This window comes from Cryptotermes secundus, unplaced genomic scaffold, assembly GCF_002891405.2.
Source record: "Cryptotermes secundus unplaced genomic scaffold, Csec_1.0 scaffold1951, whole genome shotgun sequence".
Taxonomy (NCBI): domain Eukaryota; kingdom Metazoa; phylum Arthropoda; class Insecta; order Blattodea; family Kalotermitidae; genus Cryptotermes; species Cryptotermes secundus.
In genome coordinates, this window is record NW_019727443.1 from 227,260 (window position 1) to 240,638 (window position 13,379).

Consider the following 13,379-nt stretch of genomic DNA (forward strand, 5'->3'; position numbering starts at 1 on the left):
GGCGAGTCTGATGTGTGCTGCCATTAAGACAATAGATGTTACGTGTGCACAATTGATTCTGTTTCTTTTGTGTTTTCAGCTCATATTTTATATTACTTTTTTTGTCTGATAATATTGTCACGTGTATGAGTGACTGTAGATGGGGTTTGGATTTGTAATTGGAATTACTGAACACTTGCAGGTTCATAACAACCAGTAATTATCATTGTTTCACAAAGTCAGACACTTAAGTCTTCTCAGCCTGCTGTGTCTCCACCAGTCGTTGTCTGGTAACAGCTTCCAACAGTGGACATTTCCCATTCCTCTGGGTTCCAGAACTGTCCCTGGCCTCAGCTACCAGCTTCTAATAGCAAACAGCACACAGTGACTGTGCTACAGCAGTCCTCTCACTCACTCCACTGACTGGCCCTGCTTATAACAGCTCAGCACTGACCATGTAGAAAACACCATTCCTCTGTTGCAGTGCAATTGTTGCTTAGCAGTGGGAAGACATGTTCCATTTGTGCATGTGCAGCCATTGGTACGGACTGCACGGAAAACACCATTCCTCTGTTTCTATGGGCCACTGCCAAGTGTCAGTTGGCTATTATGACTTCACAGTTCTTGCTTTGAGCGAATATGCCACAATATATTTATCTCTAAAAACCTGCCATTCTGAGTTGTGTGCCAGTTACAGTGTATCTCCTCATTAAATCCATGCTTAGCGGCAATATCAGCAGTAGTACTAGTGGCAGTGCGGGAGGGATGACAGACAGTGCTTTACAGTATTTGAATTTCCTACAGGATGCTCCAGATTCACCGAAAGATGATGGTGTGCCCCCTGGCTCACTGGTGGCAGCACCTATGGCTTCTGTAACTCCAATGGAAGGTGCAGAATCAGGAGGCCCTGGAGAAATGAGATCCAGACATCTGCTCTATACGACGCACTTTCCTCTGCCACATGTATGGAATGGATTACTCTCAAACATGATAGTACAGTGGAACCCCACTTTATTTTTCCTTGATTCGATATTTTCTCTCATGTAACATTGAATTTTAATTACCCCAAATCAATAATCTCAGTGTTAAATTTCCACCATATAAGCTGTTTCTCGGTATGCAGCAGAACGCTCTGAAAAGGATGAGACAGCCCACTTTGGTATGTCGGCCACTAACTTGCCTATTGTACCAACCCAGGATGATAAATGATGAATGTGGGGCAGTCGGTGGAATGAGACTTGGCAGGAGAAACCGAAGTACTCGGAGAAAACCTGCCCCAGTGCCACTTTGTTCACCAGAAGTTCCACATGACCTGGCCTGGGCTGGAACTGGGCCACCTCCCGAAAGGAACTGTCACTGAGTTTCATGTTTGAACTAAAATTACGTAAAGGAAAGATTCTGTATTTTGGATCTTACCCAATACCTGAGACGGGAGAGAGAACTGGAAACATGCTGCTGGAAGGCGCATTGTGTACCCATTCCCACACTTCATGCCTTGAGTAGGCAGCTGTTTGCAAGAACAGTCCTGTGTGTTCGACAGGATCTCTGGCATGATGATTATGGTTCCCATCAAGTGTAGTAAATAGAATCTAGAGACATTTTGCTAACAGTTTAATGTGATGGTGATGTGCCCTCAAAGATAGTATACAGATGCTATTAAATAGTACTTATATTGTAATAGGAGCCATATTGTTACTGATTTTAGTTGATTTTGCAGGATGAGCCCGGTAGCCTTCACGACTGCAATCAGCGTCACGTGTTGCTTTATGGAGTTGGAAGAGTCAGAGACGAGGCTCGGCATACTATTAAGAAAATGACTAAAGAAATTTGCAAACTTTTTAGCAAGAAGTTCAGTATTGATGTTGCAGAAGGTAGATCCGTCCATATTGAGTTTGTTTCAGTCATAATAGCCACACTTTCAGTTACACAGCTTTGCATATCCTGATCTTTATACTCCTGCAATGTTTCATTTTTTATTTCCTACCAGCTCCCTGCTCTATTTGTGTTGTGTTTAGTACCTGGCTAAATCATCTTGTTCCAGGTTGTCCCATGGGTCTCTTTCCTTTAGATGTAATTCTAATGCCCCTCTTGGTGTCTGTGTTCTGACCATTCATTTATGTTGCAAGACCTCTGTAATTTTTTCTCCTCTAACTTCCTTAACAAATGTTGAATTCCATCTTCATTAGGCATTTTATTTGTAATTCTGTCACTTCTAGTTTTCCCTTCAGTGCTTCCAAAAATTTTATATCCACTGCTTTGATATTTTTTTGTTTTATAGCTGACCACTCACTTCCATGTAGTGCCATGGTTAGGAATGCATGGAGCTGTAACTCCACTCCCCAGTGCATCTAAATGGCATGGAATTAATGAAGTGTGGGGACTACTGTCTTTGATTTGTGTGTACTGATTTTCACATTTATAAAGTACCATATGTTTATGACAATAAGGTAACAATTTTTCACTGTGTGTTTGTTCTGTTATTTTCCACATGTGAGCTGTTATGTAATTAGATCTGTGAGCTTGGCATTCTGTCTCCACTCAGTTAAGTAATGATTTATATTCTGTTCCTTGTGTAGGTGGGAAAGTAAAGAAGCATTCGCGTGGTGAGTTTAACTTTGAGGCAACGACGGCGAAGATGCAAGCACTTTCATACTTTGATCAGCATGTTGTCACATGGCAGTGTACAGTAACAGTGGTAGAAATGTTGAATTCGTTTGCCAGTGGAAGTTCCAACTACTTACCTGTCCAGGAGCATGTTGCCTTTCTCTTTGACCTCATGGAATTGGCGTTCAGTATTTACGATCTCATTGACGTTTGCATCCAGGTAATTCCAAGTGGATATTGTAAAACCCTATCAGACTTGAGGTTCCCAGAGCAGTGACAGCAAAGAGTTCTCTCCTCTGGGATGTGACGCAGTGTTGTAGTGTGATAACGGTTGCTAACATTCTCAAGGAACGTGCTGCCTTAATCATCAGAGCGGGAACATAAGCCAAGCAAGCAACAGGTGTTGCATCCCAGAAGATGGTATTCTTCTTCTGGAAAATTTGTCTTGACCATATCTCATCCTACGTCAGAAATCTTCCAGCTTTGTGATGCGCCTGTACTAACTATTCCAGCCTGCAAAGCTGTGTGTTACCAGGCTCACTAATATACAGCCACATTGAGATCTCAGTGCGATATGTTTCTGCTCTGAATATTTGTAGTAGTCTACATATAGGAACTACAGACAGTAGGAGTTTTATGTTTTATCATACTGTAGTCTGAAAGAGACCACTGGGAAGACCAAGGCATAGGTGGGTGGACAGTATTAAAATGGATGGTATGGATTGGAATGATCTGGCTCAGGATTGGGACCAGTGGAGGGCTTTTGTGGACACGCTAATGAAACTTAGGTTTCCATAAAATGTTGGGAATTCCTTGAGTAGCTGCAGAATTGGCTTCTCCTCAAGAAGGGCTCAGCTCCATAAGTGAGTAAGTACGTAAGTAGTGTCATTTGTTTTTAAGTGTTCATGCAAATTAGTTTGTTGCTACTGGGAGTGAGGTTATAAATAAAAAAAAAGGGAAATGATTGAAGCAGCATGTAGTGACTGTGTGCATATATATGTATAATATGAATACTGGGTATGTAAGTAAATGAGCGAACATGTGTGTCCTCACCCAGAAGCCAAGAATCTGAACACCAAAGAAGTTTGCTCTGGGAATGGACCAATAACTACTCAATATCATCTTCTGTGTTGTGACCTAGTGACTCCAATGATTGAGACTAGCTCTTTCTAATGAGTAGGAACATTTCTTCTGATACCTATAAGTGGAAATGAACCAAGTCTCTGAAATGTTGAGTTTACGAGTCTCAAAACAATAGAAGTTTTCTGACTATTATATGTATAACTTATATATATGCTATATGTCCTCTGTATATATGTAGATCCTGAAAGAGCTTCCCGAAGTAGAAGGACAGTTGCAGGCCAAAGGATCCGGTCTTGTCCGAAGTTACACTACGTCCCTTAGTCTGTATGTCGTTGGAGTTCTGAGGAGATACCACTGCTGCCTTTTGTGTGAGTTCACGCTTTGAACACCATGAGCCGATTGTAAATTTATATATATAATGCTGCTGTATTGTCAGGATTCTCACAACTATTTGAAGAAAGGAAATGCAGTAAGAAAACTTATCTTTTCCTTCAGAAGAAGTAGTATCATTAATGCAGTAGGCGTGATATTTTTTTATTGATGGTATTGAGCATCAACTCTTGTTTTGTATTAAAATTCTGGTGGCTGGGAATTAATTCAGTGTATTTTCTTATACAGTGTTTCCAGAACAAACAACGGCTGTGTTTGAAGGCTTGTGTCGTGTAGTGAAGCACGTGACGAACCCAGGTGATTGTTCATCAGCCGAACGATGTATTCTGGCTCACCTGTATGACCTGTACTCCAGCTGTAGTCTTCTAAAATCAAAGCCTCATTGCGTTGAGCCGTTCGGAAATGCTTATCCGAAGATCCGTCAAGCCCTGTACTCCACTGTGCAGCCATCTAGTTCGAACCACGTTTGCAACGCACAGTTTATGGCCGATGTATTCAGTAATCCACGTCGAGGAGGTATATTGTCTGATTGGTTGATTCTTGTTATAAATAATGGCAGTTAGAAGTAGCACTCTAAACTTGTATTACTCATTTTGGATCTTGGCTAGGGCACTTACTATCATCCTGATTGTAGTCTTTTGTGATTTTCCTCAGGTCTTCCAGGAGAATGCCAGAATAGTACCTTGATTATGACATGCTCACTTCCTTCAAAATCCTTTCCAATTTGTTATCATTCCATTCATTGCTGTACAGCTTAGCTATTAGCAACACTATAAAATGGCCCACAAAACAGTTGCCCACCCTAACTGCTGTATGCTATTTATAAAGGACCATAAGGAGTTATAATTCCTAAATTGTTAATTCAGAGAGGCAGTCAGCTTAGTTGGCATAGTGACAGGCTGTGGACTTGACAGCTAGGGTTCGATTCCTGACAGATAAGAGATATTTCTCCAGTTCACAGTGTCCAGACTAGCTTTGGGGCCCACCCAGCCTGATATTCACTGGTTACAAGGAGTTCTTTCTGGGGGTGGGGGATAAAGTGGCTGGGGCATGGAGCTGATCGCTCAGTTCCATCTAGTGCCAAGGTCAAGAATGGTGGACCTATATCTCCACTTCCCCATATGTCTTCATGGTGTAGTACTTGATTATTAAGTGTATGGACAAGTTTAACTTTTACCTTCATAAGCAGTAGCAGAGCCAAGATGCAAGAATTACTGCACTGTAATTGCATTTCATAAGTTGTTAATATTTCCTGTGAGTGGTGCTGCTTGTGTTTTGAACTGTGTTGGTTACAGTTACAATGAATTCCCATGTGTGAGAGGGAACTTAGTGTGAAATATATATGTTGCAGGAAGGATCGAACCTCACTGGGCTCGACAGTTAGCAGAGACACCCAACAATCGCTACAGTTTTGTGTGCAATGCGGTGGTTGCTGTCTGTAATGAAACTGACAATGATCGCCTCAATGATCTTGCTATTTTATGTGCTGAGCTCACAGCGTGTTGCAACTCACTTTCTGCTGAGTGGCTTGGTGAGTCATAGAGCTAAATACAGGAAACCCTTGCTATGCTATTTTATGTGCTGAGCTCACAGCGTGTTGCAACTCACTTTCTGCTGAGTGGCTTGGTGAGTCATAGAGCTAAATACAGGAAACCCTTGCTATGCTATTTTATGTGCTGAGCTCACAGCGTGTTGCAACTCACTTTCTGCTGAGTGGCTTGGTGAGTCATAGAGCTAAATACAGGAAACCCTTGCTAATCCGATTACAATTAATCCGGATGTTTGATAGTCTGGATCTTCAAACCTGCATTATTACTTCCAAAAACAAGTACAACTGCTGTGTCTTCTGTTGATGGCTAAATGGATTTTAATAGTTTTAAATGAAGGCTGTAAAGTGATATTTTTGTTATTTATTTTCATCAGCGCTACTTATGTCATTACATTTTTTGTTTATTTATGTTCCACGTTTTTTTGTCCTCTGGGGTTACCTTTTGCATCACTAATCTGGATTATCGCTTAATCCAATTAATCCAGAATAGCAAGGGTTTACTGTACATACAATTATTTCCTCACAACATCCATCCTCCATCTTATGAAACACTCATATGTGACATGACATTTTTTTTTGCAAAATTTAACTTTCTTAATATTAATCACCAAAGCCTGAAATTTATCCAAATTATATGTGAAAGTTCTTACCTCACAAGAAACACCAATTCTCCATTTCAAAGACTAATCAGTGAGTGCTATTTATGGAAATAATTGCAGTGTGTTCTAAGAATGATACAGAATATATAAATATGTATGCTGTGTGTGGGAGAAGTGTAGAGTTTGGGAAGCACATGGTTCGTAGAATTACTGCTGTATACTGTGTTAATGTAATTTTCCTTTGCAGGTGTGTTGATGGCTCTGTGCTGTTCTTCGAACCATTCATCTCATTTTATTGACGTGCTGGCTCAGGTTGATGTTCAGGACCTTTCAATTCACAACTCGCTAGCAGTGTTTACATCAATCTTGATTGGTCAGTATTAATAGTTTTATGACTGTTAGACATCTGTTAGACTGAATTTTATGGTCAAATGGTGCCACTGTTGCAGGGAACTGAGTCTTGATGAGGCACCGATGGGTAGATTTCAGGTTCTCACAGCAGTGGTTACGAAGGGTTCTATCTTCTGGGATATAACGCCATATAATTTTCTGAAATCTACCAGTGTTTCAGCAGAACATGTTGCCTCCAGCTTCAGGGTTGAAGAGCACAAGCAAAGCTGAAGGTGGAAGCAACTCGTTTGCCGGAAATGTCAGTTGACTTCCGGTGGGTTACACTGCATTATATCCCAGAACACAGAACAGCTGCTGCACTGCCGAAGAAATTATCAGCATTTTATATAATGCAAGGGTTCTTTACCATGTTCACAAGAGCCCTCCAGTGCTCCTTATCCTGAGCCAGATGAATCCAGTCCATCACGTATTGTTTGTATTTATTTCTGTTTTAAATTTATCAGATTTTTGTGTAAATCACAGAGTAATCTTGGATACTAACTCAGTAATTTATGGTTTCAGCCCGACACTGCTTCTCACTGGAAGATTTTGTGGTACACATTGCCCTTCCCTCATTAGTAAAGGCTTGCAATGAAGGTAAGAGAGTTGCATGTGCAGATCTCTGCCTAACGTACAGTGTGCAATTTGGAATACTGGCTGAAACTGTGTGTGCTAATACATCTTCAATAAATATGCAACCTTTTATGGACATGGCAGCTGCGTGAAAATTTTCAGTAGCATTCGTTTTGATGCTGTGAATAGTGATCCATTGGAGATGGGTTTGTGAAATTCGGTGTGCAGATATATCTTGTATGAGTATAACTTTCTTTTGTAAGTCAGCAAATACAAGTGTGACAATAGTGGGGGATTTGTGCTAATGTTTGACAGATTTAATGTGGATCTGCACTTAAGTAATGAGTTCTTCACAGAAGTAAAATACAGTAATGATGATAATAACATTAACAGGCCTGTAAGACTAAACGTCTGTAGAATAGTAAATGTTATCAGCCGTACTCAGAACTTCTACATTAAGACGCAAGGTGTATATATGTCTTTATTTTTATTTTACTTTTCAATAAACTTGCAGGTCGAGGAGACGCAGATATAGAAGCTGAAGCCGGCGCAAGGTTGACATGTCACCTTCTGTTACGGTTATTCAAGACCGTCGAGTGCCCACAGCCTGCCCTCTATTCAGTCGGTCAGTCGTCAGAACAGTTTATTTCCGCAGCAGTTTCCTTGTGAGAGATAGAGAAAGAGTCAGGAAACAATCTGGTGTTTATTCACAGTCTAATTCAGCTGGTTAAAATCAAAATGTCTGCTTCACCTGCTTTTTATTATTCTCTTTGCAACAGTAAACCTACATGGAATCGAATCATTTTCTGAGTATGCTACCAAATTTCTGGTAAAGTTCTGCTCTGATCTATGTCTTTCCCTTTTTAAACATTCATTTCTCTTGTACATTCTGCTTATTTTTGGGGTGGGGGGTGGGGGGCAGTAGTGAGCAGGAAGTGTTATCTTACATGATGCTTACCAGTGTTATCACAATGTGAAGTGTGTCTTCAGTAACAAGGTCTGCAGCTTTCACTCGCTTTATGCAGGTACTTCTCCTCATCCGATACCGTGTGCCACATCCAATCTTGGTTACAGCATTAAACTCAGCTGCGACCGCCACCTGTTAGCAGCTGCCCATAACAACATCAGAGTTGGGCCGGTTCTTGCTGTTCTTAAGGTAAGTAATGTTTGTGGGAGTTTGATCTCTTTAGTAATGCAAACAAGACGTTATTGCTGAGAACTGGTGGACCTGTTTTTGTTTAAATCATAGGAATGGGATAAGCCATAAGCTTATGGAGAGAAACCTGCTCCATTGCCACTTTGACCACCAGTGATTCCACATGGACTGCCCTGAGATCGAACACCAGCCTCTGCAGCAAGAAACCAGCAAATAACTACTGAACTGCAACCCAAATGCTTATTTTCCTATTTCCCTTTAAAATTGAGCTGTCATGTTTTAAAACCAATCAGCTTGGTCTGGCAGTAATGCACTTGACTTGTGCTGTACTTGTATTTGGGATGTGCTCAGTTTGAATCTCAGGCTGTACACCGGCTTTCATGCGTGGCGTGTTCTGTGCTTTTCCATGGCATCACATTCAAATTGTTTCCAAATTCATCAATCATTCAACCATTTGACACTGCAGGCTAGATGTAAAGTTGTCATCAGGTAACCCATAATTCCCTTCTCATGTTTTAAAGGAACTTAGCAACAGCCTGTAACACACCTGACCATGAACTGTGTCTGTCTGTCTGTCTGTCTGTCTCTAAAGTGGTGACGCATATGATTCAAAATCACATATGTGAAGAAGTGGCACGTAAACACATGTAGAATCCTCATGTATTATAATGTTATGTGTAGAACATGAAAACTATTTGTAGTGAAAATAAAATTGTCTTTAATTATCCTTCATTATGATAGCTGATGCGAAAAAAGTTCATAGTAATTTCTGGTACATAGCAATATGTCCTATTTCCCCACCACATACACACACAAGATCTACACGCAACATTGCATAAGGAGACACGATTTCAGTTGTTTCTGATCCATTGTCTTAACGTAATATTGTAATCTGGTATTTCATGAATTGTACTTGTAGCACCTTGTATGAGAAATTCATCTTTGTGACATGTAATGCTGTAACGAAACATTCTGGTGTAATGGTAAAGTGTTCTTTGTATTGTGAGATCTCTGGTTTGAAGCTCAGTCTGAGGGTAGTATATAACTGCAGTATTCATGGTCTTTCTCAGTTTCTTCTGTCATATTCTGTAGCAGTAATAACAAAAACAACAACGATTTAACCTTTAATAGGGGCTTGGAGGTTTCTGGAGCCTACAACACACAGCAGCTGCAGAATGTCATGCTTTTTCAAATCTAATACCGCTACCACGAAATGCAAAAGTCTCCTATTTTAGAGCAATAAACTGCTACCTTCTACTTAATACCATATTTACGCATGTATAGGCCGCACATTTTTTGCCAAAAATTCAAGAGGAAAACTCGGGTGCAGCTTATATTCGAAATATTCGAAATCACACTTCATTTAAAAAAAATTATATTCATAATTAGTAATACAGGGTGTAATACTCCTGAAATAATATTCCAAGAAAATTATTTTTTCTATAATTTCTGTCTGAAAATTGTGCTGCGACCTATACACGCACGCGGCCTATACATGCGTAAATACGGCATGTAGTCTTCAACCCTGTAGTGCTGTGAAATTTAAGATCCCCTCCTACTCCTCCTGTCAGTGAAGGTTATGAAGACTGAGCATTGTTTTCTTGTAGGCAATTTTAGTAGTGGGAGATGCGACAGCACGGGAGGGCAAGACCCCAAGCAGCAAGAGCAAACCAGAGCAGTCACAGCAGATGCATTCGTCTGGTGCTGCTGGTGGGAGCAATAAGACTCCGATCTCTGGTTCGTCGGGCGGAGAACTGAGCATCAGTCACATCCTGGGCACGAGTGACATTCTGAGTGGAGGAGAAGACCCCCTGCTAGATCTGGGGTGGGTCTCACTGACACATTCTAATTCAGTATGTGATATTGTGAAGCCATATGGTATATGGGTTCGTGTTAGCAAGAGTGCAGTGAATATGGCTGCTTCACGATAAGCTGGAGTAGGGACAAATGTACAGGCGGAAAATTACTGTACGTACGAAGAAGGGAAAATGCGATGTTCTGTGTGTGAAAATATGCAGTAACTCACAGTAAGTTCTTTAAGTAAAGTGGTTTCAGGTGACAGTCATGTGGGATGTGATGTCATGTAGGTTGGTAGACTGGTCCAACATTTTGGAGGAATATATCTTGTCAAACGACGTGACGTCACATGTTCATCATAGTCATGAGAACTTCCAAATCTTGTTTCTTTTTCTAATTTTCTTTGTTTATCGTCTTGTCCATTAATGTGTCCATAATGCTGTAAGTAGTTAGTTCCCCTGGTTGCAGGGGCAGTGTAGAACTGAGAGCACTGTTCATACAGAATTCTGTGGATGCCTCCTGGCAGCTTAGGCATCTGAACCCATATAACGTGGGTCAAGCTGAAACTCGTGTTTGCAGAAGCATAGAAACAAACCATTTTGAAGTGTCAACTCTTGTTTTTCCCTCCATGTTCTTCCTGTGCTCTTGAAATTCTTTTCCTTCCCCTTCCTTTTTCTTTATTTTTCTACTCCTCCTCCTCCTCAACCTCTTCAAACAACAGCTGGTACCAGGTGCACTTACCGCACAGTTGCAATGTGTCTGTTGTCTGCTACAGCAGATCATTCTGAATCACAGTTCAGTTGAAACCTGGGCATTTATTTGCCCATGCTGAAGTTCTTTATGTCCTTGTAGTGAATTGTCCTTGATCTTTCACTTACATCCTTTATCCATGTATCCATATCCTTATATATAAAAGGCTGACACTTGCTTCTCTTCTTGTCATGTATGTTGGCAGTTAGAGTCAGTATTAGTTACAGATAGGAGCAGAAGTTGGCAGCAGTGAATAGCAGTGGAAGGTTTGTGTTTTAGTTAATATCGCATTGTCCAACCGTGCCAGAAACTTTCATAATGCTCCTCTAGGTAGCAGCACTGTTTAGTGCACATTGTTATTATGTCAAATCTATTATTGTATTCTAGAACTTCAAGTTACTGAGGTTACATATTTTACGCAGAATTTGTCTTTGCGGGTAAGAAATGTTGCGTGTGCACTTATATTCTTTTCTTGGTGGATTTTGTCATCCAAATTCAGTAATGGTGCTGATAATTGCAGCAATTTCCTATTTAGTATCCAAGCTTTATGCATATATTAAAATTATACTAAACTGTTGTTCAACTTGGAATATCTTGAGTCTCGAAGATGATCTGAAGTTTTATTTTCAGGAAATTTGTAAATGCTTCTGTAGTGATGTATGCAGTTAAGTACTATGAACCAGAGTCTCATTGAAGACTGCTGTCTCCTCGGAGATGACAGTGTGCAGTCTGATAGAAGTTCACCAACATTTCTGAGGAATGCATTGTCGCCACGTTCAGGGCTGAAGGTACAGTAAGTCACACAACCGGCATGCTTCTTGCTGGTTGTGTGGCTTACTCTTTGGCTTCAAAGATGGATGCAGTATGTTCCTCAAACACATCAGCAAATTTCTACCAGACAGCATGGTGTCACATCCCAGAAGATGGTACCCCTCATAGTCAGCGCTGTGAGAAGCTGAAATCAACTGCAGTCTTAGTGATGCAAGTTGTAAGTTTCACACATTCAGTGTGCCACGCATTGCTCCATAAATATTTGTGTTATGTTTGATTGACCTCACAGGGTGGTTGATGCGGAACCTGCTACAAGAACTGGACAAAGGTTTGTCTTATCTCTCTGTCACTCATTCGTTGCTTACTGTGTTACTTGTTTGCTTACCCCCCCCCCCAACCCTCATTTTTATTCCAGTCTTTCCCCACTAATGGATTATTACTTTGCTCTTATGACTTTCTTTAAAAAATAATTCTGCTTTGTTGTTCATTGTTCTTTGCGTCTTTGTTCAGGAAAATTGTCAAAATGGCACTAATATTCCACTAAAACCATATAACTGTGTCAAGTGTCATCTCTGATGTTGTTGATTTATTAACCTGTCCTCGAAGATCCAGCATATTGCAGTTGTTTGGGATGTGATGCCATGCATTCTGACAGAAACCTGTTGCTTCTGCTGCCCTGGAGATGATGTAGCAAGTCTTTCTCAACGGTCGATACCTCTCTGCCTCACTGCTTGCCTTCACATCCCAAATGATAATAATCTTCATAACCGTATATATGTTTTATGTTCATTAATCTGGGTATGTAGCTAGAATGGGCACATAATGAATGCAAACAGAATTTTTACAAAACAGCCATTTGGAAAACTGTGAAATAAATGAATGGGCTTATGACGTAGGTTTTAGGAAAAGTAGAATGTGAGAATCAGAAGTGGATGCCTAGTTCAGAATTGTCTGGTGAGGTAATGGTGGGGCATGTAGAGATGGAAATACATTCATATTTTTAGTTAGAAAATCTGAAAGTAACTTGGAAAACCTAGATATAGATGAGTAGATAATATTAAAATGGATGTTAAGGACCCAAGAAAAGAAAGGATGATGTGAGAACACTTGCGAATAACACCAGAAACTAAGAAAGAATTATAAATGACATGGCCAACAGCCTTGCTCAGTTGTTTATTGTGATAAATATTTTAAGTATATATTCAGATATATTAGAAAAGTATTTGAGTTCTTCAGTAGTATTATATTTTAATTACATATATATTGTAATGTGTTTCGTTACTGAATACGCCGTAGAGATCGTTAATTGGTTTATTGAACAATCTACAAGTAACGGCTACAATTGCTTATCACAATATTACGGGTTTCCACACTTTACAAACCCTACAACCAAATCCCTTCACACTATCTTGAAGAGTCTTCACGTATTAGTAACGTGGGAACTATACAAGTCTCCCTGAATTACACACTTTCACTCGTGGCACGCCGCTGGCTAGATTCCAACTCTGCTCGCAAGCTGCTGCCTTGAGGGCTGTTGATAACACACTCTGACTCGTAGGCTTGCTCGGAACTACTGAACTCGGCGACTGCTGCTATATGTCAACTCGACTCGGCGACTGTTACGTTACAACTGACTCGCAGTTGCTGTGCAGTTCCCTTATATAGCCGCAGTGCTTGCCTGTNAGCTTTATATAATTATTATCAAGAATAAGAAAATTAGTGATCCTTGTAGCATGTG

At 40.4% G+C, this 13,379-nt stretch overlaps 1 protein-coding gene across 1 annotated transcript in view; it reads left to right on the top strand.

Annotated features, from left to right (window-relative positions):
• The window catches only part of LOC111864858 (mediator of RNA polymerase II transcription subunit 12), a 49,107-nt gene that overhangs the window by 14,197 nt on the left and 21,531 nt on the right, over positions 1-13,379 (top strand). Inside the window, exons 15-26 of the mRNA XM_033751605.1 lie at positions 784-942; positions 1,697-1,850; positions 2,556-2,803; positions 3,905-4,034; positions 4,285-4,572; positions 5,408-5,587; positions 6,452-6,577; positions 7,117-7,191; positions 7,682-7,792; positions 8,193-8,323; positions 9,931-10,148; positions 11,931-11,970. Coding sequence (XP_033607496.1) covers positions 784-942; positions 1,697-1,850; positions 2,556-2,803; positions 3,905-4,034; positions 4,285-4,572; positions 5,408-5,587; positions 6,452-6,577; positions 7,117-7,191; positions 7,682-7,792; positions 8,193-8,323; positions 9,931-10,148; positions 11,931-11,970 — 1,860 coding nt within the window. The remainder of the gene's footprint in view (positions 1-783; positions 943-1,696; positions 1,851-2,555; positions 2,804-3,904; positions 4,035-4,284; positions 4,573-5,407; positions 5,588-6,451; positions 6,578-7,116; positions 7,192-7,681; positions 7,793-8,192; positions 8,324-9,930; positions 10,149-11,930; positions 11,971-13,379) is intronic.